Genomic DNA, 27,357 nt, shown 5'->3' on the forward strand with positions numbered 1-27,357 from the left:
AACAATAATCGAATGCATGTGAATATATATTTTTCCAATTAAATGCAGTGCAAATATTTCTGGTAAAAAAAAGACCTTGCTTTAGAGAAATTAAACTATTTTAGACATCTAAAATGAGGGTAGACCAGGGCCGGGCCGAGGCATAGGATGGAGAGGCTCCAGCCTCAGGGCGCAGTGTAGGAGGGGGCGCAGAATTCATTCAGCTGTCTTTCCTAATTGTGTTTGAAGCAGAAAGAAATAAGAAAAGGGGATACATGGCAGTGACTGCAAGCCAGATAACTAGATATTAAGGTGTTGGGGAGGTTGTGGGCCCTGGGGCGCCTCTTAGTCTAATAGCAATCAGTGTGTGACGGCTGGTGTGGCAGGGACGTGGGGGTGCACTTTGGTGTCTCAGCCTTGGGTGCTGGAGGACCTTGTCCCGGCTCTGGGGTAGACAAGTGCAAAGCTTTTCCCCTGCTCACTTCAAGTGATAAGACATAATACTCAGCTCAGAATGGTGCCTTTTTATTTTTGCTAATTGGTAAGTATTTTTCTTGGCAAAAAAAAATCAGCAAGCCCTTATGCCCATGCAGTTTGATATTGAATATTGATATTGAAAAATGCTGGGGTAGCCAGCAAGGAGATCCTCTGCCTTAAGAATACCAATTCACTTTTTTTTTTTTTTACACAGAATGTGCACTGCAAGAGGGGATGATAAATCCTTGCCCACCCTGCAAAGTAATGATGTCCAAGTCAGACAAGTATCTAGAGGGGTGCACATAGAGCACTTGTTATAGGCACCCCTTGTAACCCACCTGGGGGGGGGGGGGGGGCGGGCATGAAGAATCTGTCAGCAAAAAAACACCCCCTCCCTGCTCCCTCACATCCATGCATTGCACCTCTGTTACTGTATACACCACCTGCCGCCCAGTCCAGCCCATACAGCTGGAGGAGAGAACTGTGTATGTGACACTTACAGTGTAGCAGGCGTGGCGTCCCTTCTCCTCATCGTTGACACGGTGATGTCCCTCGCATCCCCCTCCTCCTGATTGGCCACATGGAGCCGCTGGGGCTGATGGGGGTAGGCAGGTAATGGAGAGGAGGAACAACAGCTTGTATGTAGGCTGAGCCCACCAAAGTGACACACACAAACAGTGTGTGAGTGGCTGAATGCATGCACTGCGCTGAGGGGGGCAGAGCCGAGGCAGGCACGCAAGACAGAGGCAGTCACAGAACTGCAAATAAGTTATAAATAATAAGGTAATTAGAACTGAGCTGTGTACTTTTTAACCTCTGCCTGCTTTTAGAACTGTTAAAATGAGTATTCCGTTTTGCTGTGCTGACTTTGGAGCCCCATCTGTCTCTTATGTTCTGATTATCTCGAATTAAAATGTGTCCCTATCACTATACTGCTGCGGGGGAGGAGGGGGGCAGTTCTATCGGATATATTTTACAAAATGTTATTAATATAAAATATGAAACACTGTTACATGTGGTTTTGCTATGATCAGGGCAGGTTTGTTTGCATGGTTCTGCTTCAAGTAATGCACATGACATAACTCATTATTTATTATAAAATCTGTTCTGCAGCAGCAGCTGGCCACTGCACACCATCCCACATTTGACTTCAGTTTCATTTTCTATTTTTATAATACAGCAGGCCCCTGCTTTCCCACCTTTTAATTGTGTTCTATAGCAGGCCACTGCTTTCCCATATACAGTGGCTTGCAAAAGTATTCGGCCCCCTTAAAGATTTTCACATTTTGTCAAATTACTGCCACAAACATGAATCAATTTTATTGTAATTCCACATGAAAGACCAATACAAAGTGGTGTACATGTGAGAAGTGGAACGAAAATCATACATGATTCCAAACATTTTTTACAGATAAATAACTGCAAAGTGGGGTGTGCGTAATTATTCAGCCCCCTGAGTCAATACTTTGTAGAACCACCTTTTGCTGCAATTACAGCTGCCAGTCTTTTAGGGTATGTCTCTACCAGCTTTGCACATCTAGAGACTGAAATCCTTGCCCATTCTTCTTTGCAAAACAGCTCCAGCTCAGTCAGATTAGATGGACAGCGTTTGTGAACAGCAGTTTTCAGATCTTGCCACAGATTTTCAATTGGATTTAGATCTGGACTTTGACTGGGCCATCCTAACACATGGATATGTTCTGTTTTAAACCATTCCATTGTTGCCCTGGCTTTATGTGTAGGGCCGTTGTCCTGCTGGAAGGTGAACCTCCATCCCAGTCTCAAGTCTTTCGCAGACTCCAAGAGGTTTTCTTAAAAGATTGCCCTGTATTTGGCTCCATCCATCTTCCCATCAACTCTGACCAGCTTCCCTGTCCCTGCTGAAGAGATGCACCCCCCGAGCATGATGCTGCCACCACCAAATGACAGTGGGGATGGTGTGGTCAGAGTGATGTGCAATGTTAGTTTTCCGTCACACATAGTGTTTTGCATTTTGGCCAAAACGTTCCATTTTGGTCTCATCCGACCAGAGCACCTTCTTCCATATGTTTGCTTTGTCCCCCACATGCCCTGTGGCAAACTGCAAACTGGACTTCTTATGCTTTACTGTTAACAATGGCTTTCTTCTTGCCACTCTTCCATAAAGGCCAACTTTGTGCAGTGCACGACTAATAGTTGTCCTATGGACAGATTTCCCCACCTGAGCTGTAGATCTCTGCAGCTCGTCCAGAGTCACCATAGGCCTGTTGATTGCATTTCTGTTCAGGGCTCTCCTTGTTTGGCCTGTGAGTTTAGGTGGACGGCCTTGTCTTGGTAGGTTTACAGTTGTGCCATACTCCTTCCATTTCTGTATGATCGCTTGAACAGTGCTCTGTGGGATGTTCAAGGCTTTGGAAATCTTTTTGTAGCCTAAGCCTGCTTTAAATTTCTCAATAACCTTATCCCTGACCTGTCTGGTGTGTTCTTTGGACTTCATGGTGTTGTTGCTCCCAATATACTCTTAGACCACCTCTGAGGCCATCACAGAGTAGCTGTATTTGTACTGACATTAGATTACACACAGGTGCACTCTATTTAGTCATTAGCACTCATCAGGCAATGTCTATGGGCAACTGACTGCACTCAGACCAAAAGGGGCTGAATAATTATGCACACCTCACTTTGCAGTTATTTATTTGTAAAAAATGTTTGGAATCATGTATGATTTTCATTCCACTTCTCATGTGTACACCACTTTGTGTTGGTCGTTCATGTGAAATTCCAATAAAATGGATTCATGTTTGTGGCAGTAATGTGATAAAATGTGGAAAACTTCAAGGGGGGCAAATACTTTTGCAAGCCACTGTAAGTTGTTCTGGTCTGGGATTTTCCCAGAAGAACAGAGATTACGTGGGAAATCTGTGGCCTGCTGTGGAATGGATGGAAATTTGTAAGAACTACTGAAATGTGTGTCATGATTTCTCCATAAACATTGTCCATGTGACCACCTTTACTTACCTGAGGCTTCTTCCAGAAATTAATCCAGGCCCTGTAGTCTTGTAGTTCCCTCATTCTCCCGGTCCTCATCTTTAATCCGCTGAGCGGCCCTGTAAATTGGCTGCGTTACTGCGCATGACTGCGCATGCACTGGCCTGGCGGTAGGGCATCATAATTGTACTCCCATAGAGTGTTATGTACAGGCACAGAATGCTCCCTGCCACAGGAGCGCAATCAAGTAGGTGTATCGCAAGGCCAGTGCATGGGCAATAATGCATGATTTAGCTAATTCACTCTAGTCGCACACTTTACCGTGCCACACAGCCGATTAAAGTGGAAAACAAAATCTAGAAAATTTGCTTTTGTGTTTTATCTGGTATTATTATAAAAATATGTCCTATGTTTGAGGGGGCGCAATTTCAGTGCTTGCCATTGGCGCTATTTTTCCTAGGTTCCTAGGTTGCCTGTGGTCAAAGTAAAAGACAATCGAGTGATCCTATTCCTAATAATGGAATGTAAGGATGACTTGTGGTGAAATCTGAAAGCCCTCTTCAATAAGAATCCACAACCTTCTATAGTGCTTGGCCTAATAGAGCACTGAGCCGCATGGCCCCAGAATATGGCACAGAATAAAGCCTGATTTAGGAATCTGTACAATTACATAATTGTCTTGATTATCCAATCATGACGCCAGAGTTACACAATCTGTGCATAAGACATATAGGGTATAGCCAGAAAAAGACTGGGCCAATAGAGTCAATGAGAGGATAGGAGGAGTGTTTTGATTTTACAGTGGGGCTCTCAGTGTTACTACACCAAATACTGACATGTAGCAACCAGTTTGTGACAAAACAAAAGCCATCATACAAATCATATCATTTTAAAAAACTGTTCTATTGTTTTCAGACAGTAAACTAACAAGAAGAATATCTACACTTTCACTCTAAACTATTTTAGACTGCAAAAGCTTCACTGGCCTCACAGACTGATGCAGCCTGTATTTGCACTATCTGACATGCATACAAACGTGTTTCCACAACTGGTTTGGCAAGAAAAAAAATCACAGTTCACAGCTCAAAATGTAAATATTAAGATCACAGCTGCATGCTAGCTTCCCATCCATTTCCATTTTGAGCCAGAAGGTGCAAACATTATCTGTGATAAACGTCAGTGGGCACTGGTGGAAAGTGATTCAGCTTTTCATGCAAATGGAAAGAGTTAACATTTGAAGCTCCTTATAACTATCCATTTTAAACAGCAGAGGAATAAAGGAACATTAAAATTTAAAAAATATTCCAGTTACCCTTTCCAATGACTGCCTGAGTGAGAATGTGGCTATGAAAATAAACTGGAACTAAATCTTCATAATTTAATCACTGCAAAATTCTATATATCTACAGTACATAATATTATTTCACTATTATTTCACTAGTAACATCTAATCTTGTTGTGGCAGAAATGAGTGGTCTCTGAAAATAACATCAACTGCATCTGGCACTCTATTTCTGACCTTAAAAGGATGCTTAAGTCAAAAATAAAAAAATATTTTTTACTCACCTGGGGCATCCCTCAGCCCCCTGAAGCTGTATGGTGCCCTCGCAGCCTCGCTCCGATTCTCCTGTCCCCGCCGGTGGCTACTTCCGGGTTCGGCGACAGCCGCCGACAGGCTGGGAATGCGAGTGATTCTCCGCGTTCCCAGCCGCTATATCACCCTCAATGCTGCTATAGCATATATGTTATACGCTATAGCAGCATAGAGGGTGATATAGCGGCTGGGAACGCGGAGAATCCCAGCGTTCCCAGCCTGTCGGCGGCTGTCGCCGAACACGGAAGTAGTCGCCGGCGGGGACAGGAGGATCGGAGGCCAGGCTGCGAGGGCACCATACAGCTTCAGGGGGCTGAGGGATGCCCCAGGTGAGTAAAAATATTTTTTTAATTTTGACTTCAGTATCCCTTTAAAGAGAATCTGTATTGTTAAAATCGCACAAAAGTAAACATACCAGTGCGTTAGGGGACATCTCCTATTCCCCTCTGTCACAATTTCGCTGCTCCTCGCCGCATTAAAAGTGGTTAAAAACAGTTTTAAAAAGTTTGTTTATAAACAAACAAAATGGCCACCAAAACAGGAAGTAGGTTGATGTACAGTATGTCCACACATAGAAAATACATTCATACACAAGCAGGCTGTATACACCCTTCCTCTTGAATCTCAAGAGATCATTTGTGTGTTTCTTTCCCCCTGCAGCTATCTTCCACTGAAGTGTCAGGCTGTTTCTTCCTGCAGAGTGCAGACAGCTCTGCCCGTATGTAATTCATCAGTATGTGAAAGCCCAGCCACCTCAGAGGAGGATTTATTCAGCTTGTAAAAGATAATAGAGCAGAGAGAAACTGCACTAATCTAAATAACACACAGGCAGTGTGCAGAGAGGGGCCTGGAGGGGGGAGATGCATCACAGAAGCACAACACTGAAGAACTTGGCAGCCTTCCAGACACTGGCCGACAAGTCTGACAAGAGAGAGATAAGTTGATTTATTACAGAGATGGTGATAGTAGAACGTGCTGCAGTAAACCAGAACACATTAGAATAGCTTTTGGAACTTGTAGGATGATAAAAAACAGGATGCAATTTTTGTTACGGAATCTCTTTAAGGCTGGTTTCACAGTGGGACGTTACAGGCGCACGTTAGAGCAGCCTGTAACGCACCCCCACCTCACAGCAATGAAAAATCAATGGGCTGTTCACAGTGCCCACTTTGCGTTACATTGTAACGCAGCATGTCCTGATAACGTGCTGCATGCAGTACTTTACACGCGGCGAAGCCGCGTTAGACTGTTTGCACATGCTCAGTACGGGTGTTTTTTTTATTTTGGGGGCAGAGAGGAGGCGGGGAGAGGCCGCTACGTAGCCAGGCACATGGCTACTTAATATTCACTGCACTTGCAGTGTTTTCTTCTTGGAGCGGCCGCTGATTGGCTGGCGGGACCACGTGATGCGGAGAGCTCCGCTCACGTGGTCTCCGCAGTGCCTCCGACAGAGCAGGCACACCAAGAGCTGCTTGTAACGCGGCTCTTGGTAGCGTCCTGCTCCAACACCACCAGGCGTTGCATTAGGGGCACGTTATGCGACCTTAACGCCCCCTAAAACGCAACGTCCTGGTGTGAAATTAGCCTAAAAAGGAGCACTGTGGTAATATAAGAAACAAATGGTAAAATGAAAATACTGTGTTAAAATTGTTCATATACTAGACTAGAGCAATCTGTAGTTTACGGACTAACCTCCTCAGTGTTCCGATGGATTTGTGGACTGTTACTCTCTCCCATAAAGGAGGCTAAAACCAGTGCTTCAAACATAAATCCTTTTCACTAGTGCTCTGTTTCACAGCATGCTGGATACCTGCAGAGTGACGCTCCTCTCCAATAGTCATAGGTGCCTGTATAGCAGCTGCAGTAAATCAAACAAGCACAACTTTCAAAGAATTTTAGGTCATTGCCACTGACGAGATGTTCTTGTGTGATGCTCTGTAGCTGCCACACATGTAGCTATGACGATTGGAGAAGAACATTACTCTGCAGGTATCCTGTGAGCTGTGAAATACAGCACTACAGGGAGGGAATGGGAGAGAAAATGATTTATGCTTGAAGCACTTGTTTTAGCATTCCCTATGAAGGTGCATAACAGTCCACAAGGCTGTCGGAGAGCTAAGGAGCACGTCGGTGAACTAAAGATCGCTCTTGGGTATGAGGCAACACAATTCAATTTTATACAGGTTTTTTTTAACGCATTTAAAACAAAGATTTTAACACTATATTTTAATTTAATTTTTTATTTTTTTTTATTTTTTCTACTATAGTAATCCTTTAAATAGGTATATTTTGCTTCCTCTAAAATAACATGCTTTACACAGGAAGGAGGCAGCAGTTCAGGGAGTCAGCTACTGCTGCAAACTGAGAAAAACAAATCCACAAGCAAGGAAGTGAATATATCTGAGGAATGGGACATCATAGAAGCAGACAGTTTATAGTCTTGGCTCAGGGAAAAGGCTGGTACCTGGTGGCAAGTCCACACATTAGCATTTAGAAGCTTGCACTTGGGAAGGCATTAGTATAATGTTCAGGAGGGGTCGCATATTTTATATTGAAAATTTATTTCACTTGAAAAATTAACAGCAAATGAGATTCCCTCCATTTTTTAACCTGACATAACCTTGCATACATTGTTGTTCCCCTCTACTAGCTTTTTCCCCACTTGCTCATCATTAACAAAAAGCTTAATAACGCTTGAAGTTCTGGGCTATTTTGTAAGTGACATCTCTTTGTGCTAGGGCATTTTGCAAGTCTGACAAGGATAGCTTGGTCTTGCCCGGCTTAAAAAATATGCCAAAGAGAGTCAAGGTTGTAATAATTGATATAACAGATAAGTGTGCTTTGACATACCACCTAATTTGGGCGTTCGTGAGATAATGACTATTGGGAATTTGGAACATTCATTGTAGCTCAATAAAGGTGTATCATTTTTCTCCTCTATTAAGTAGAGTCCCCAATTTAACAATCCCCAGATCTTCCCATTTCACATATGTTTCATGCATCATCCAGGGGGTAAAACCTAGGTGTCCCGAGAAAGGCATGTATTTAGCAATGGACCATGGTAGCCTAAACAACTTTTATGTTTCTCCCCACACTACTATTGTGTCTCTTATTAACTGACTATGTTGGAGTCTCATTGGGAGGGATGACCATGCCGAATACAAGAGGCCATGCAGGTTCCAGGGTTCAGCAATGGCACTCTCCAAGGCGTAATTCGAGCGAGCAATAATTTCTGAAGCCCAGTCTCTTACATGCCTAATCAGGCATGCCAAGTTATCCCTGTGTACATACGGTAAGTTCATCTTAACGCACAATTTGAGCAACTGTAGCTTGTTTAGTTTAATTTGCACTTTCTTCCCTGTCCAAATAAAGGTGGTAAATGCTATGTTCAATTTGATGACACCCAGATGCTTGAACAATAAAGGAAAGGACCTGCATGAGGTAGAGAAGTTTCCCATAACTGACCATTTTGAGAAGAGTGACCTGCCCTGCTAATCCCAAGGGGATATAAATTGTAAGATTACTTTTCACTTTTTTCACCATTTATTACAGGAGTACGTAATGTTATCAGTGTAAAGCTTATAGGGAACTCTGTTAATTTTCAAACCTAGATAGGTGATAAAGGTGTGAGCTACTTTGACTCCAAGGGATTGTGCATTTATTGTGTGAGCTGTATTTAAAAAAAGGAGCTCAGTTTTAAGTTTATTGATTTTAAAGCCTGACTTTATTCCTATGACATCTATTATGGTTAGTACCAGAGGGACATGGTTAAACGGTTCATCAAGGAAGAGTAGGACGACATCTGCATAAAGGGCGGAGATCACGCTCTGATCCCTTTTTAACACTGTGGAGGTTAGGTATACTGAAGAGCAGCACCGAAAAAAGCTCCCCTGGCGTGTTTCCCCAGTGAAGTGGAAAGGGAGAGGATAAAAAGCTTATCATATGGTAGATTAAAGAATTTAATGAAGGTCCCTTGAAAGCCCATGTTAATCAGCATCATTACAGCTATTGCCATTGTCTCACACAGTAAACGGCACCATGAAAAAAGAGCAATGCTTGAGGATTCTCAATGACAACATCAAGAAGTCTGCACATAAACTTGGCCTTTGGCACCAGTGGACATTTCAGCATGACTATGACCCAACACACACAGCAAAAGTGTTGAGGAAATGGTTAGCAGACAACAACATTAACGTTTTGGAGAGGCCCAGCCAGAGTTCTGACTTGAATCCAATTGAGATTGAGAATCTGTGGAGGGAGTTTAAGATCAGGGTGATTGCAAGAAGACCCTCCAACCTGAAATATTTGGAGCTTATTGCTAAAGATGATGGGCAAAAATACCTGTGGAGACAAAAAGCTGGTCTGCAATTATAGGAAGCATTTGATTGGTGAAATAGCCAATAAAGGCTTTTCTATTGATTATTGAGAAGGGTATAAATAATTTTGGACTGGACACTTTTTGCTCAAATGTAAATAGAAGCTGGAAAATGTCCCCCCCCCCCCCCCCCCCCCGCAATAAACCCTCTTGTACATCATCTTATTTTCTTTTGGGAGATACCTATGTAATTTTCCATCAAAAAATTACTTGCTGGTTGCATAAAAGTAACTTTAAAGAGAAATTCTTACAATAAAAAACATACCATTCTATTCCTTATGTTCTCCTGTGCCCCTCTGTGCTGTTTCTGCCACTCCCTGCTGCAATCCTGGTTTGTAATTAACAGTTTTAGGCAGTGTTTACAAACAAAAGACTGGCTTCTAACCAGAGTATCATAGGCTGAGAACTAGCTCACTGTGTGACTCATGCAGAGCTTGGAGGGGCTGCGTAAAGCTTCTGCCAATGACAAGCAGTGCTGCATATTCCACACATTCCAGCCTCAGTCCGACAGACACGACAGAGGAAAGGATTTATTACATACAGTGCAAGTAGGAAAGGCTGCAGTAAGACAGACCACATTAGATCAGTAATAGGAACTTATAGGACAGAAGAAATAAGGCTCAAAAATTTGTTACAGAGTCTCTTTAAGTCAAAATTTGCCAGGGGTATGAATAATTATGGGCAGCAATGTATATAGAATACGGTCTGGACAGTAGCTCCTTATTTTTGGCCCATCTGTCTACATCTTGCTATCATCCATCTGGCTATAATCCATGTTTCCCTGGTCTGATCTGAGGGGAGGTTTTATATTCGTTGTATGCTAATCTAACCTTTTTAAATGCTGCTGTATACTCTATAACTTTATGTTTTTTTCCCTCCATATAGGATATAATCCTATCCTGGAGCAGGGTTGGACTGGGCCACCAGGAACACGGGAGAATTCCCGGTAGGCCTAGCACCTTTACTTTAAATGGGCCCTGCCAAGCCCCGCTGAGCAGCAGGAGGGGTAGCAGCGCAGGGCCCTTTCCTGGGTGCCTCCCGTTCCACACTCCCCCCTCCAGAATAGCAAATAGCAGCGGCCGGGCAGGAAACTACTTACTTCTTCTGCGTTCCAGGGGATCTGCGTCACTGTGCGACACATGTCTTCTGTCTCCAATGACTCTGACTGTACTTCCTGATTAGCGGAAGTATGGTGAGTGGCACTTGAGATGGAAGATACGTGACACACAGAGACTCTGCAGCAGAGCTCTGGCCAGCATCTGTAACCAGGACGAGATGAGTCGTTCCCCGCCCGCTGCCGCCAATGCACTAAGAACTGGAGGGGGGTGTGCAGAAGCAGGAAAGGGGGAGTTGGGCCCCTCTCCACCACTGTGTGCTAGCAAGCTCCCCTTTCCAGGCTACCTATACGGGGGACACCTATAGTTAACTACTTATACTGGGGACGCCTATAGTTAACTACTTATACTGGGGACACCTATAGCTAATGACTTATATTGGGGACACCTATTATTATTATTATTTAGTATTTATATAGCGCCGACATCTTACGCAGCACTGTACAGAGTATATAAAGTGTAGTCACTAACTGTCCCTCAGAGGAGCTCACAATCTAATCCTTAGCATAGTCATGTGTAAGTATCATGTAGTGCATGCATCATAGTCTAGGGCCAATTTAGGGGGAAGCCAATTAACTTATCTGTTTGTTTTGGGGATGTGGGAGGAAACCGGATTGCCCGGAGAAAACCCACGCAGACACGGGGAGAAAAGTCCTTGCAGATGATGACCTGGCTGGGATTCGAACCGGGGACCCAGCAAAGCAAGGTAAGAAGGCTAACCACTGTGCCACCGTGCTGCAGTATAAGCTGATACTCTGTGCCTGTACTGATAGTAAACTAGCTGCAGTGTGTGCTGGTCACTAATACCTCCAGTATGTACAGTATAAGCTGTTACTCTGCGCCTGTAACGATAGTAAACTAACTGCAGTTTTAAATAATCTGTTTTCCATTTGTTTTGTTGTCTGCACAGCTGAGTATAGAGTATTGGACTAGTAATGAGTCATTTCTAAGGCTTAAGCCTATAACGTGCTACCTACACTGGGGACACTGGGGACACCTATAGCTAACTACCTATACTGGGAGTACCTAAAACTAATTAACAATAAGGGGGACACCTATAACGTGCTACCTATACTGGGGACACCTATAGTTAACCACCAATACTGGGTACACGTATAGCTAACTACCTATACTGGGGACACTTATAGTTAACAACCTATACTGGGGACACCTATAGCTAACTACCTATACTGGGGACACCTATAACTTGCTACTTACTGTATACTGGGGACACCTACAATGTGCTACCTATACTGGGGACACTTATAGTTAACTACCTACACTGGGGACACCTATAGCTAGCTACCTATACTGGGTACACCTATAGCTAACTACCTTTACTGGGGACACCTATAACTTGCTACCAATACTGGGGACACCTATAGCTAACTACCTATACTTAAGACACCTGTAACTTGCTACTTATACTGGGGGTGCCTAAAACTAACTACCTATAATGGGGACACCTATAACTAGCTACCTGTTCTGGGAGCACCTATATCTAACTACCTATACTGTGGACACCTATAGCTGGCTACCTATACTGGGGCAACTATACTGAGGCTCTAGGACTTTCATATGGAACTTGCCTCAGGCCCTGCATACTCTAAGGCAGCCCAGCATTGCAGGCACTGGCAGTAGCAGCACCCAGCAAAGCACTCAGCCCTCTCCGGCCAGCCCCAGCTACCTAATACTGATATACAGTATATGGGTACTGGATACTTAATTCTGTTTTCTGGGGAACATGGCTACTTCATTTATGTATACAGGGCCTATTTGGCTACTAAATTATTTTGTTTTGACGCACCTGGCTATTTATTTTGTTCATTGTAAGTCACCTGGCTACTTAATTATTATATCTGGAGGTGTGTGACTACTTAATATTTTTATTTAGCGGCATTTGACTACTTGATGAATTATCATGAGGCATGTAACTACTTAAGTTTATCTGGTCATGACCATGCCCATGTTCGAATGCATGGCCACTCCCTTCTTTTTTTGCTGCACGCACTGCATATAGCCATCTCCCTGTTATGGACTTTCCTCAGAAGAGCTCACAATCTATTTCCTACCATAGTCTAATATCCTACTAAATTATGTATTTATATAGCACTGTCATCTGCGCAAAATTTCTAGAGTACATGCGTATGTGAGCCCAAAATTGGAGGGGGGGGGGGGCCCAGCCCAGGCTGAAACTTTCCTGGTGGGCCCTTAGTGTCCCAGTCTGACCCTGCCCTGGAGGACTGCTTTCACAGTGTCCCAAAAAAGTGATGGGGAGTCTCGGTGGGAGGAGTTATCATAAACCTATTCCATCCACTATCCTTGGAGCTACTAATGGAACAGGTCGTCTCTGTAAAAGAATTGGGGGAATCTCCACTAGATGACCGTGCCCTTAGGCCCCACTTCATGAAGCCTCATGGAGATCTGGAATAATAGGACTATGATCTAATATTACTAAGTCAGTTATTTCCACAATGCTGATCCTATATAGCATAGGTTGGGACGGGCAGATGAACTCTATTTGAGAAAAAGATTACATACACTACATGATAGATGACATATGGCTATGGTAGGGATTAGGGACAGTTAAGTGAGGGACAGTTAAGTGACAAGACAACATACTCTGTACAGTGCTGTGGAAGATGTTGGCGCTATATAAATACTAAATAATAATGCTAATAATAATAATAATATATATCTCTAGAATAGAAAAAGGTTAACTACTTGATCAACTTTATTTTTCTTGAGTTAATATCAATACAGCAAAATTTTGACAAAATCCATGTTTCTTTCTGAGAGCATATTTACAGAAAACTGGTTAGATTATATACCGGTAATTGCATATTTGTATCTTCCAAGATCTTCAAGTATATATAAAAGCAGCATGCACTGTTCACTTTCCATCCCTGATTTTTATTATATCCCAATACCATTGTCTAATTTGTAAAGCAGAATGCCTTCATAGCTACATTTAAGTGCTTCATGGATCAAAATATGACTACTGAAAATAAATCCATGCAAAGTACCGTATGTACAATACTCAAATGGAGTTGTATAAGATTAACAGTTGCCAAGGTTGCATCTGTGTCCTCCAGTACAATAAATAAAAATAAAACCTTGTCCTATAAAAAATATCATTAGAAGCAACATTACCACATCAAACAATGAGCCAGGTTACTAAGGCACTCCATAACTAGAGATGGCCCGAACGGTTTGCCAGCGAACGGTTCCCGGCAAACTTCCGGGGTTCGCGATCGCGGAGAACCGCAAACTTTTCCGGAAGTTCGGTTCGCCCCCATAGTGCATCATGAGGGTCAACTTTGACTCTCTACATCACAGTCAGCAGGCACATTGGCCTCGATTCATAAAGCATTCCCGCATGCGGGAATGCTGAAAACGGCACACTTTACCGACCACACAGCAGAATCTTTATTCATAAAGGCTTTTTCCGCATGAAAAGCCGACTTTCGCGAGCAGAGTGATAAATCACCGCCTTGCGCGGTGATTATCATAGCAAAAGTAACAAGTAGTCAATTCATAAAGATTAGAGGTAGCGGTATGCGGACGGGTATTACCGCTACCTCTGATGTGGCGAGAAGCGTGCGGAATACAGTGCAGTGAATGGGACAGACCTCCCAAGCAGCTGCAGAGAGAACACCGCACGGAGGGATTCCGCCTGCTTCTCCTGTTTCCGCATGTCTCCCGAAAGCCATACGCCTGCCTACAGCGGAATATCTCCGCACGCCTGTCACATCTAGCTACATTTTTATGAATTACCACCCTAAAGGCGGAAATACCGACAGCAGTGTTTCCCCGCTCGACTTTCACCGCTGGACAGCACTTTTATGAATCGAGGCCATAGTAGCCAATCAGGCTACACTCCCTCCCCCTTATAAAAGGCAGGCAGCGTCAGGCTTTTCACTCACTCGTGTGCCTGCATTAATTAGAGAAGGGAAAGCTGCTGCAGACTCTCATAGGGAAAGCTTAGTTAGGTTCTTGTAGGCTTCTTAGCTTGCTCCTTGCTGATTCTTAGTGCTAAAAAAACACCCCTCAACAGCTCTTTTGAGAGCTAATCTTGTTCTTGTGATCTATATTTTTTTTCGTGTGGCCCACTGACACTTGTGTTGCATAGACATCCTTGGTAATTTTGGTAATTCCTACTGTGTGTGCCACTGACAGGCCCAGCACATTCAGTGACTACCTGTGTGTGTGCCAGGTGCACATTGTAATACCCATCACTGCATATACCTACCTGTTGTTTACTGTGCACCCACCTACTTACGTGAGCGCAAACAGCGTCACTGTGCCTGTCCGGTACCTGTCTGTGTGTGACAGGTGCACATTGTAATACCCATAACTGCATATACCTACTACCTGTTGTTTACTTCAGTGCACCCACCTACCTACGTGAGCACACGCAGTCAGGGCCGGCGCTACCATTAAGGCAAAGGAGGCAGCTGCCCCAGGGCCCCAGAGCTTGTAGGGGCCCCCAGTGGCTACAAGCGGAAAATTTTTTTTTTCAAATCGGCCTTATAGTTTTTGAGAAAATCGATTTTAAAGTTTCAAAGGGAAAAAAAACACATTTAAAAACCTGCCGACTTTAATGGTTAATAGCAAATCCACCTTAATTGCTAGAAACCCTAAATTTGCAGGATATGTTAAGGAGATCATTGGGAATAAGAGGAAAAACAATTTTTCAAAAAGACCTTATAGTTTTTGAGAAAATCGATTTTAAAGTTTAGAAGGAAAAAAGTATACTTTTAAATGCGGTAAATGTCACTTTTAGTAGCAAACCTAACGGTAGTGTAATTTTACATGCATCAAACAAAAGCGCAATAAATTTCCTGACGGGGTTTCCAGGGGGTCTATACGCAGCCGCAGCGCTTTGGCCAGGGATCGCTATACAGCCGCAATATGGCTGTATGAAGATCCCTGGCATTTTTTCCTATTTTCCCAATTTTTTTTTAATGTTTAGAGTGTGGGAATGTTTTTTAAAAAAAAATTGAAACTTTTTAACCGCTTGTCCCCCATGCAGGCTGGGATAGCCAGAATGTGGAGCTCTGACCGATTGGGACTTCACACCCTGACTATACCTGCTGCAAAAAAGGTCCCCTAATGCCGATTTTTGTTCCGGGGTATATGTTGGGGGGGCCCCCCAGGTTTATTTTGCCCTGGGGCCCCATTGTTGCTTAAACCGGCCCTGCACGCAGTGTCACTGTGCCTTTCCGGTACCTGTCTGTGTGTGACAGGTGCACATTGTAATACCCATCACTGCATATACCTACTACCTGTGGTTCACTTCAGTGCACCCACCTACCTACGTGAGCGCGCACACAGAGAGAGAGAGAGAGAGAGAGAGAGAGAGAGAGAGAGAGAGAGAGAGAGAGAGAGAGAGAGAGAGAGAGAGAGAGAGAGAGAGAGAGAGAGAGAGAGAGAGAGAGAGAGAGAGTGTGCTATATACATCCAGCCTCCCTGCCTTGACCTGGCTGTGTGTGGCAGTGGGTGACTGTCCCTCGAGACCCCGAGACCCGGGCTGGCCATCGCCCCAAGACCCCAACTGACTGGACAGACCATGTCACCAGCAAAAGTAAGGCCCCGCTCCCCATCCCATATATATATGTGCAGCAGCCATGAGATGTGTGTATATATATATGCAGCAGCCAGCAGATGAGATGAAATATAATAGATGCAGCAGCCAGCAGATGAGATTCCCAGCTGAGCTGACCACCCTGTGATCAAAGCAAAATGTAACACAACAGACAGCACAAGTATATATATATATAGGATGGGGAGCGGGGCCTTACTTTTGCTGGTGACATGGTCTGTCCAGTCAGTTGGGGTCTTGGGGCGATGGCCAGTCCGGGTCTCGGGGTCTCGAGGGACAGTCACCCACTGCCACACACAGCCAGGTCAAGGCAGGGAGGCTGGCACACGGCGGGCTTCCATCCTCCTCCTATCACGCACGGGGCCAGCAGCGCGGGGCGGAGACTATCACAGACACTGCCTCCAAGAGGCTGCAGGCTCCAGCACTTGTTTCTGGTCTTCGCCCCCATCACCCCCAGCGGCACCAGGGGGCGGAGCCAGAGGGAGACAGTCGCGCGGCGCAAGCCGCCGCAAGTGAGCAGCTAAAAATAAACAATATGCGGCCGGGGGGCAGGAGACTGGAGAGCGGCGCGGCGCCCCCCCTGGAAGCCGGCGGCCCGGCGCCCTGAGCGATCGCTCCGGTCGCTCAGGTCAAAGGCCGGCCCTGTGTGTGTGACAGGTGCACATTTGTAATACCAGTCATTGCATAATTGTTCACAGTACCTGTGTGACCGCATACTGTGTAATATACCACTCCAAGCATACCTGTTAACTGCACCTGTGTGACAGCTGCACATTGTATTGTAATACCAGTCACTGCATATCTTTCACTGCATCTGTGACTGCACATTGTATTATACCTGGCAGTCAGTGCATACCTTTCACTTGAATGGATGGCACACTTGCCCTCCATAACAGATTCTCATTAAAGGTAGTAAAGTCGATTAGTAGTGTCATATACAGCAGGGCCTCGAAAGTCCTCCTGTATTGTTACTTTTTGTCACTACCTCGGGACTTGCATGCCATGCTTGCTGCCTTCCTTAGATGTGTGGTGGTAGCTGTTTCTCAGGCTCCAACTCCGGACCGGAATCGAACCCTGACTCCCCAGCCGTGCACTCTTTAACAATGGTAGAGAAAGAACCATTGATAGTATGAGCAGCGTTGGACTACTGGGTGCGCAGGCTTGACCTGTGGCCAGAGCTGTCACAATTTGCCATCCAACTTCTGTCTTGCCCTGCCTCAAGCGTCCTGTCAGAAAGGACCTTCAGCGCAGCTGGAGGCATTGTCACTGAGAAGAGAAGTCGCCTAAGTCACAAAAGTGTTCAGTACCTCACCTTTATCAAAATGAATGAGGCATGGATCCCGAAGGGCTACTGCCCGCCCCAAGACTAAGTCAGTCCCCACACACGGTATCTCTGCCTGCACGCCGTGTGATTGCCTGCCCCAAGACTAAGTCGCTCCCCACACAGCACCTCTGCCCGCAGGCCGCTTGACTGCCTTCTCCGCCACCACCAACAGGGTCCAGGACTCCAGGTGGATATAGCGGCCGCTATAGTAATTTTTCTGGTGCGTGTACATGCCTGCCTAATTTTTCTGGCTCAGGAGGGGGGGGGGGATTGCACACCCAAGATAATAAGGTTGTTGCTTCATTGTGGACAGACCAGATTTAATCAGCTGGACAGTCACCCAAGGTAATAAGGTTGTTGCTTCATTGTGGACAGACCAAATTTAATCAGCTGGACAGTCACTGTTCTGTCATTCAGCTACCTCAGCCCAGCGACCATATGGGCTGGAAAGCCGCCATCACCTGCACTCTTGTCATGGTGCGCACCAGTCCAGCATGGCCGACACTACACAAACAGCTGTTTGCAGTCACTGCATACCCTTTCGCTGCATCTGTGACTGCACATTGTATTATACCTGGCAGTCAGTGCATACCTTTCACTTGAATGGATGGCAGACTTGCCCTCCATAACAGATTCTCATTACAGGTAGTAAAGTCGATCAGTGTCATATACAGCAGGGCCTAGAAAGTCCTCCTGTATTGTTATTTTTGGTCACTACCTCGGGATGTGCATGCCATGCCTGCTGCCTTCCTTGGATGTGTGGTAGCTGTTCCTGCTCATTTGCCCACAGCATGCCTGCTGCCTTCCTTGGATGTGTGGTGGTGGTAGCCGTTTCTAAGGCTCCCACTCCGGACCGGAATCGAACCAGGATTCCCCTGCCATTACCCATGATACTGAGAAAGTACCATCGAACGTTTCACACAGTTGAATGACTTTCCCTCCATAACACATTTTTGTTAAAGGCAAGTGGTGTCATCTCTGGCACACAGCACTGGGTCAAGGGTCCATCTGACCACAGATGCCTGGTCTGCAAAGCACGGTCAGGGCAGGTACATTACTTATACAGCAAATGGGTCCTTACTTGGATGTGTGGTGGTGGTAGCCGGTTCTCAGGCTCCCACTCTGGACCGGAATCGAACCCTGATTCCCCGGCCATTACCCGTGGTCACTCACAATGGCAGACTTGCCCTCCATAACAAATTCTCATTACAGGTACTGAACAGCCAGCAGAAAATGTAAATTAAAAAAAAGCGACGTAAGCTTTAACAATGGTAGAGAAAGAACCATCGAAAGTTGATAAGGCAGTAAGACATTACCTGATATCACTGAGGAAGAGCAATCTCGCCATGGTGCGCACCAGTCCAGCATGGCCATCACTACACAAACAGCTGTCTGCGGTGCGTTACACAGTGAGTTTGGTGTGTCAGTGTGAAGCCGTACTCTAATTACACTCTCTGATTGATGTATACACATGCAAGATGTTTTAAAGCACTTTAGGCCTGCAATTCAATGTGATTTCTGCCCTTAAAATGCTGCTTTGCGTCAAATCTAGATTTTTACCCGGGACTTTTGGCGTCTATCCAACTCCGCCATGCCCCCCTCCAGGTGTTAGACCCCTTGAAACATTTTCCATCACTTTTGTGGCCAGCATAAGTGTTTCTAGTTTTCAAAGTTCACCTCCCCATTGAAGTCTATTGCGGTTCGCAAAAGTTCGCGAACCGAAAATCGGAGGTTCGGGCCATCTCTATCCAACACCAGTGGTGAACTGTGGATAAAATAAATGATACATAAGCCTTGACCTGAATTGGTTGAAAACGGTCTATTATTGGCTACTTTTAGCTTTCAAAATTTAGCAGTGCTCATCTGTCAATTTTTTTAATACAGTCAAGATAACCACGTACTTGCAAGTCCATAACTTACAACAGTTTTGAAATCCTTGTTATGGTCTGTTGTCTACCACTTCTGTATTATGTACTAAAATTTGCTTCTTACTTAGTAATAGTATCACGGAAGATGATGGCACAATATATAATAATAATGATAAAATAAACTGGACCTTGTGGCCACATCCTAGGCCCTTCAGAAAGGTCAATATGATCAGTAAAAATGTGTTAAAAGAGAGAGAGTAGTGCTAGTCAACTGATAGTATTTTGACGTTTTCTATGAATAAAAAATACTATTACACAAAAGGCTGGACCAAACAAAAGACGAAATAGAAATAATTACTACTGCGTTATCACATAGAATGCAAAAAACTTCAATAAAATACATTTTTACTGAAAAATACTGGACAATTTCACAATCCAAAGCTTTCAACATGAGCATTTCTAGAACTTTCTAAAGAATGTCCACAACCATATATTATTTAATATTACATGATATTAATATCTTTTTTCTGGTTATACTCAGATAGTATCAATTTGATAAGGTTCAACAAAAACCTGTATTGGTGTTATGCATTTCATTTTATTTGGCAGGCTAGATTTCTCTTTAGGTTCAGAAGGCTTGCAACAGACTTTGGGTGCTAAGTTGTAAGACCGAACAATAAACCGTTAAAGTTTTGAAGTGCCGAATTGTGAAAAATGGCCTGGTCACTAGGGGCGTATAAACCTCTGATCCTCAAGAAGTTAAAATCTCTCAGTTCAATTAAGGATTCAATAGTCATTGTGTTGGCCTTCTGCCCCCTTTATACATCCAGCCACAAGTGGCCAAGATAATGGTTGTATGAGGTCCCCTTCCCTCTTAAGAGTGGTGCATAACTAAGGACTCACATTTGGTCGTAATCTTATTTTCATTCTGTATCTATAAAGTGTAGCTTTCATGTGATACAGGATTGTTGAATCTCAATCTATCCATTTCTGCTATATGATTTCTACTCTATTATGAATTTCGTTGTATATACTGTAATTCTTTCTTGTTCTCATTTTGAGTAAAAAAAATATGATTGAAAATATCTCCAAAGGGTGTTGACAGAGTCTTTCACAGACAGGAAACTGTCATTGTCAGGGCATCACTCTGTGGGAGGGATTTTACTTCAATATCAGCATATCAGCCACATACCTGTAGATGTCCCTGATAATTTATTCAAGAAAAGTGTTCTTGTGGAAAAGGGGGTATAGGCTAATAAGTGGCATAAAGATCGATTTTGTATTAAAGTGACCTGAGCACTGGATTTATCTAAAAAGAAAAAAAAAATCTCTCTGTAAGGGAGGTTCATAATGGTGTGGGCTGCTGGATGGGCGATGGGAGTTGGGGGGGGCATCACTACTTACCTACTGGCCCCTGCCCATATGTCATGACACTGCCGACTTTTACAATGGCCAGCAGAAGCTGCCAGTTGGGTGGAGAAGATGATGCCTGCTGAATGGGCTGGGGGCACGCCACAGGTAAGCGATGAGGCTCCCCAAAGAGCCCCCAAATGGCATACACCATTACAAACTTAATTGTGAGGTTCATTTTTTTATTATTCCAGTGCTTAGGTCACTTTAAAGCTCCTCTTTAAAGTAAACCTGGGAAGAGTTCCACCCCGAAAAAAAAGTTTCATACATACCTCGAGCTTCCTTCAGCCCCGTGTCCGATCAGCCTGAAAGGGGCTGGAGAAAGCCCCAGGTATGTATAAAACTTTTTATTTTCACTCATCTCAATTACACTTTACAGATAAATTATTCTTTAGTCTGAGTAGCAAATAAAAATAGGTGTACTTTTGAAAATTCTAACTGCAGCAAACATTTGAAAATCACAGCTATAGTGCTGACATTAACTTCATAAATATTAATGAATTTTGTACACATTAAGAAATATGTCGCTTCCTAACACGAAGCAAAAACGATGGCACATTAACAGATTCACACCATAAAATAAATTATTTTAAGCTAACTTCACCTTGCCTGATCCTGAATTTGAAGAAAAAAATATACATTAGCTGCACTGACCTACTGGTGTATCTTCAGACAAACTGAGGAGGGCCATATTTCCATTGTTGCTTCCAGGTCCATTGTCAAAGAAATATGGAGCATAGTTGGTTTGCACTGTAATATAAGAATATATAAGTCTCACAATGGAATTTAAATAAAAACAAGTTTAACGAAGTATAACAAACTTTTAAAACAACGTTTCCTGGCTAAACAAAAGGTAGATTAATGATTTATAATAACCAGTTTCTGAAATCTTTAAATATAGTAAGAAGTTAAACTCTCTGGCCCATATGTAATTCACTTTTTCTACTGAAGTTTTCTGCAAGGTGATATTTTCATAACTTGTCATAAAATGCCTTCTAAGCCACCAGCAAGCAAGAAAATACTCAAAATAAAATTGATAGTAGTTTCTCACCAACTTTTGGGTAGTTTTTCAATTGTAAAATACTGAAACGTTAGTTTAAAGAAAAGATGAAATCTATCTCCTACGAGATATCTCCTAGAAGATGTAATTGCATATGGCCCTCTATGTCAATGATTTGCAAAAGATACAGAACAAGGCCTAAAATGACTCTATGGGCCTTATTTAATTCACTTTTCCCCTAGGTGATATTTTCATACTTATTCGACAAAATGTATTTTAAGCCACCAGCAAGCAAGAACATACTTATAATAATTTTGACAGTAATTTTTCACCTACATTTCGGTACCATTTCAATTGCAGAGCCCTGAAAAGTAATTTAAAAATAAGATGGCAAATAAGATGGAAAAACATAGGAGATACAATGAATTGAATAAGGCCTCTATATTAATGTTGTATTGGCCATATTTACCAACATGCTGCCAAGTCGTTATTTGGGTGATATTCTATGCCCAATATTATTATTATTATTTTAGAGTACTTGCATAAGTCATGACCTTGTCAGCCCCCCCCCCCCTTCCCCCATCAATACACCACTGACTAATATTTGGTCATATAATGAATACAAATAATTGTTTGGTCCGATACCAAAAACCTAATTTGATTTGCAGACATACATCATTAAAGTGTAGTGAATATACAGCTTTAGGATTCTGTGTGCTGCTCCGGTCCATCAGCTATTCCCTATACCATGTTCAGCCTAAAAGCCTCATGTATAGCCGCCCACTATTCCATAAAAAAGAAGCTCCACATTTCTTTGTGCATTCTCTCAATGCAAGTTTCACTGCTTCCTTGTGTAGTCCTTAATTTGTAACTTTGCTATTCTATTTGTAGTCTCCTCTTTCATGTGCAGCTAGCTAGCAGCTAGCCCTTTCTACATTCAGTTGTCCTTTGCAAAGCAATAGCCGCACGAGCCTGCATGCGCAGTAAAACAGAGCCCACGGCTCCATGCTACTGCGCATGTATGGACAGCCTTAATTGGCTGCTGCTCGCCCATGATCCAGGAAGAGGAGCTGCATGGCCTCAATGTGACTGACAACAATGTCTTGTTGCTAATCTTTCAGGGGGCTGCGCCCAGTGATGGGGGACAACGGAGTAGCGAGGGAACCCTCAATAGGATCCGGAGGCTTCCCTCTCTTAACCATTTCAGCCACACAAACATGAGCCTCACGTCCGCAGTAAGTTCTGCTGTAGCTGCAGGGGTGTGAGGCCCACATCTGTGCACGTGATCGTGCGGGCTTCCACTCGCGATGGTCCCGGTGACAGGGGGGATTGGTGGCAGGGGACAGAAGTCGCCTGAACCAATCCGTTCATGTCCGCCCAGAATGATCACCGTTTTTGTTCAAAAACAGTGATCATTCTCAATTGGTGCCACCGCGCTGTCTCCCACTCACTCGTTTCCACCGCTGATCATTAGATTAATGAATGGAAAGTTAAACTTTGTTCCCATTCATTCACCTCCCCTACCACTGCCTTGATCACTGGCATCAATAAGATGCCTGCGTCACTTCTGCAATGTAACAGCCACGCATTACTACCTATTAAGCGTACTTATTGTACGCGAATAGGAAATAATATGCAAGGACATCTTGTGGCCAAATAGTAGTATTACACCTACATACATTAGGGAATACATTTTTTTTTATATGTGTGTCAAGAGGGTTTATTATTATTCAATTTTGGGCTTGTGATTAAAGATGGATGTAAAACTGAAAAAAGCACTTTTATTTCCAAATAAAATATTGTCACCATACATTGTACTAGGGGTATAATTTAAATGTTGCAATAACTGTGACAAATGGGCAAATAAAATGTGTGGCTTTTATCCACAGTAGCACGTTTTATAATAAAAAACTATAATGGCCTGAAAACTGCATGTTTTACTTATTATTCCTGTTAAAATTTAGATTAAAATAATGCTTAGCATAATGTACCACCAAAAAAAAAAGCCTAATTGGTGGCAGAAAAAACAAGGTATAGATCATTTTGTTGTGATACTTAGTAATAAAGTTATTGGGGAATGAAAAGGAAGAGCGGCTGTTTTCACCATAAGGTGAAATGGTTAAGGAAAGTATCTGATCTTGTACCCAAGCTTCAGCTCGGGTACACTTTAAAAATGACCAATTCTTCCTGTTATAAATCATCACAGTCAGGCAGTGTGTAGCAGCCTTCATATTTTCCTGATTATAGAAAATTCTAACTATGCCATGCTAACCATTTTCTGGATTTAAAGTGAACCTGTGGTCGCAAATAACTAAATTGATGTGATGATGTAGTGCAGTTATCCAGAGATGACTGAATACTCTTTTAGATTCACATTGTAGTATTTTAAGAGCCCTAAAACCTGTAGGAATCAAATATGAAAATCAGACTTTTCTTGAAGAATTAACATATATGATCTTGCTGCCTTGCGGTCTCAAGCCTGGTCAATAAATCTAGCCACCTGAGTCATGGGCTAATAAGGTGGCACAACTCTTCTGTGTCTCACAAACAGGTGAGAGTTAGCTCTGCTGCTAAAACTCTGCTCTGTTTTCTAGTTTAAATTACAGAGTGCGGTTTGCAGGCCCAGATTTAGATGATAGGAGCCTATAGGCACAGATGTCCTGGCACCCTAGACTTCACCTTCCATGAACCTACAAACCCCCGCAAACTGCACCGCAGGTGTGTTGGCTGGCCCAGCTGTCACTTAACCCTTACTTCCCCTGCCCATCATAGGTAGCTACAGGTGTGCTTTGGTATTAAGTAGCCAGAAGTACCTTCAATATTGACCTTCCTGGCGGTAACGTAGTTCGGGGTAAGCCACGCAGGAGGTTTTCTCAGGCCCTGCTGGGTCGATTTGCATAGTTTTGTTTTTGCTCGAAGCGGGCGGGGGGATGCCGCTGCATAGCGGCTATCATGTAGCGAGCCCTGGGCTCGCTACATGATTTAAAAAAAAAAAATTTTTAAAAGACTGCTGCGCTGCCCCCTGGTGGATTTTAATAAACCGCCAGGAGGGTTAAGTAGCTAGAAGTGCCCCCAAGAATTAGGTAGCTAGAAGAACCTCAGTATTAAGTAGCTAGAGGTGCCCCTGACTGAAGGGAGATTGTGTCCGTGGAATGCTGAGAGCAGGGTGAGTAACCTCTCATTTACACTCTGTTAGGGACTTTGCATAGGGAAGGAGGCGCTCAGGGAGGGGAGTAAGCCGCCTTTCCATCCTCGGGCGCCTGTAGGCACGTGCCTACAGTGCCTTATGGTAAATCCGGCCCTGGTGGTTTGTAAACTGCAAATATGACAGAATGATGCAATGTTATAAAAAAATCTGAAAATAAAAATGAGAGACTCTTTTCCTTGCTACTAATGTTTTATTTATTATTCGTACTACACATACAATTCATTATATCATAAGTTGTTTTTTTTTTCGGTTCAGGTTTGATTAATGCTGTGGTTTGATTAAAAAGGATTTGAAAGATGTGATCAAAAACAGCATAGTTCACGAAAAAAAACCCCACTATTAATGGGGATCTTCACTGGCCAGCTATCTCCATAATCAAGTGGACTCCCTAAGTTCGAGAGAGGGCATGTAGGGGCTTCCAGTCAAGTCTTAGCAATTTTCCTCCATCTGCGGAACATCACATCCTTCTGCAGACATTAAAGGGACTCCGAGCTCAAGTAAAAAAAGAAAGTTGTACTCACCCGGGGCTTTTTCCAGCCCAGTGCTGGTCGGGAGGTCCCACGACGGCGTCCTGGCTCCTCTCCTAGTCCCCGCTCCGGAATGGCTGACCGGCCCCAGCCCGGGCGACACTCTGCTGAGTGTCGTGCTGTACCTTCTGCGTATGACGCGGCTGACGTCACACGCCGGCCGCCTCGCGTCATCACGGTGGCCGGCGTGAAAGTACTGCGCATGCGCGATTAAAGCACGCATGCGCCGTACTGCCACGCCGGCCGGCGTGTGACGTCAGCCGCGTCATAAGCGGAAGGAACAGCCCGACACTCAGCAGAGTGTCGCCCGTGCTGCGGCCGGTCAGCCATTCCGGAGCGGGGACTAGGAGAGGAGCCAGGACGCCGTCGTGGGACCTCCTGACCAGCACTGGGCTGGAAAAAGCCCCAGGTGAGTACAACTTTCTTTTTTTACTTGAGCTCGGAGTCCCTTTAAAGAGGCACAGTAGTAACATACAGGGGTTAGATAAAATAATGGAAACACCTAACGTTTTGGCATCATAATCTTTGAACATGTTTTAAGCAATCAAAACTTGACATGTTACATTTTTTTTGTTTATTATTTTTGTTATTTGATATTTTTAATTAAAATTATTGTTTGTTTTTTTTTACAGATATTTAAACAAAAGTTGGTTATAATTTATAAAAACGGCAGATCTCTCAGACTTTCAAAGAGGCCAAATTGTTGGTGCTCGTATGGCAGGCGCTACTGTAACAGAAACTGCCCCGAATGCTTGTCATTTCAAGAGGTACTGTCTCAAAAGTGGAGATGGTCCGAACGGTTCGACCGCGAACTTATTCACGCGAACTTCGGTGGTTCCCGTTCGTAAAAGAATGCGAACTTTATGGCGGTTTGACCCACCTCCTATACTTCATCATTAGGGTCAACTTTGACCCTATACATCACAGTCAGCAGGCACAGGGCAGCCAATCAGGCTATACTCCCTCCTGGAGCCGCCCCCTTTATAAATAGCAGGCAGCGTCAGCCATTTCACTCACTCATGTGGCTGCAGTAATTAGAGAAGGGAGAGGTGCTGCAGAGACATTAGGGAAAGCTTAGTTAGGCTACAGTTAGGCTTGTTAGGTTGCTCTTTCTTGCTGATACTTATTGCTAAAAAAGCACTCCTCATCCTCAACAGCTCTTTTGAGAGCTAATGTTGTTCTTGTGATCTATTTATTTTTGTCTGTGTCCCACAGACACTTGTGTTGCATATACAGCCCTGTCAGTCAGTCTTAGCTGCTGGACCTTGGCCCCTTGGTAATTCCTACTGTGCCACTGCCAGGCCCAGCACATTCAGTGACTACCTGTGTGTGTGACAGCTGCACATTTGTAATACCCATCACTGCATATACCTACCTGTTGTTCAGTGCACCCACCCACCTACCTACATGACCGCACGAAGTGTCACTGCACCTGTTCACGGTACCTGTGTGTGTGACAGGTGCACATTTGTAATACTCATCACTGCATACCTACCTATTTTTCAGTGCACCAACCTACCTACGTGAGCGCACGCAGTGTGATATTTAATACCACCAGTCACTGTACCTGTTCACGGTACCTGTGTGTGTGTGTGTGTGTGTGTGTGTGTGTGTGTGGTGTGAGACAGCTGCATATTTGTAATACCAGTCACTGTATACCCACCTGTTGTTCAGTGCACCTACCTACCTACGTGAGCGCACGCAGTGTTATATACCACCAGTCACTGCACCTGTTCATGGTACCTGTGTGTGACAGCTGCACATTTGTAATACCAGTCACTGCATACCTGTTCACTGCACCTGTGTGACTGCACGCTGTTTTATATACCAGTCCATGCACACCTGTTAACTGCACCTGTGTAACCGCACATTGTTGTACCAGCAGTCATTGCAACCTGTTCACTGCAC

General features: G+C 43.9%; 1 protein-coding gene across 2 annotated transcripts in view; it reads right to left on the minus strand.

The window, feature by feature from the left end:
* CDHR1 (cadherin related family member 1) overlaps nt 1–27,357 on the minus strand; it is a 144,734-nt gene that overhangs the window by 108,139 nt on the left and 9,238 nt on the right. For both annotated transcript variants that reach the window (XM_068258858.1, XM_068258859.1), the window contains exon 3: nt 21,369–21,464. In XM_068258858.1, the coding sequence (XP_068114959.1) occupies nt 21,369–21,464 (96 nt within the window). The remainder of the gene's footprint in view (nt 1–21,368; nt 21,465–27,357) is intronic.

This window comes from Hyperolius riggenbachi, chromosome 10 (genome assembly GCF_040937935.1).
Source record: "Hyperolius riggenbachi isolate aHypRig1 chromosome 10, aHypRig1.pri, whole genome shotgun sequence".
In the NCBI taxonomy this organism is placed as follows: Eukaryota; Metazoa; Chordata; class Amphibia; order Anura; family Hyperoliidae; genus Hyperolius; species Hyperolius riggenbachi.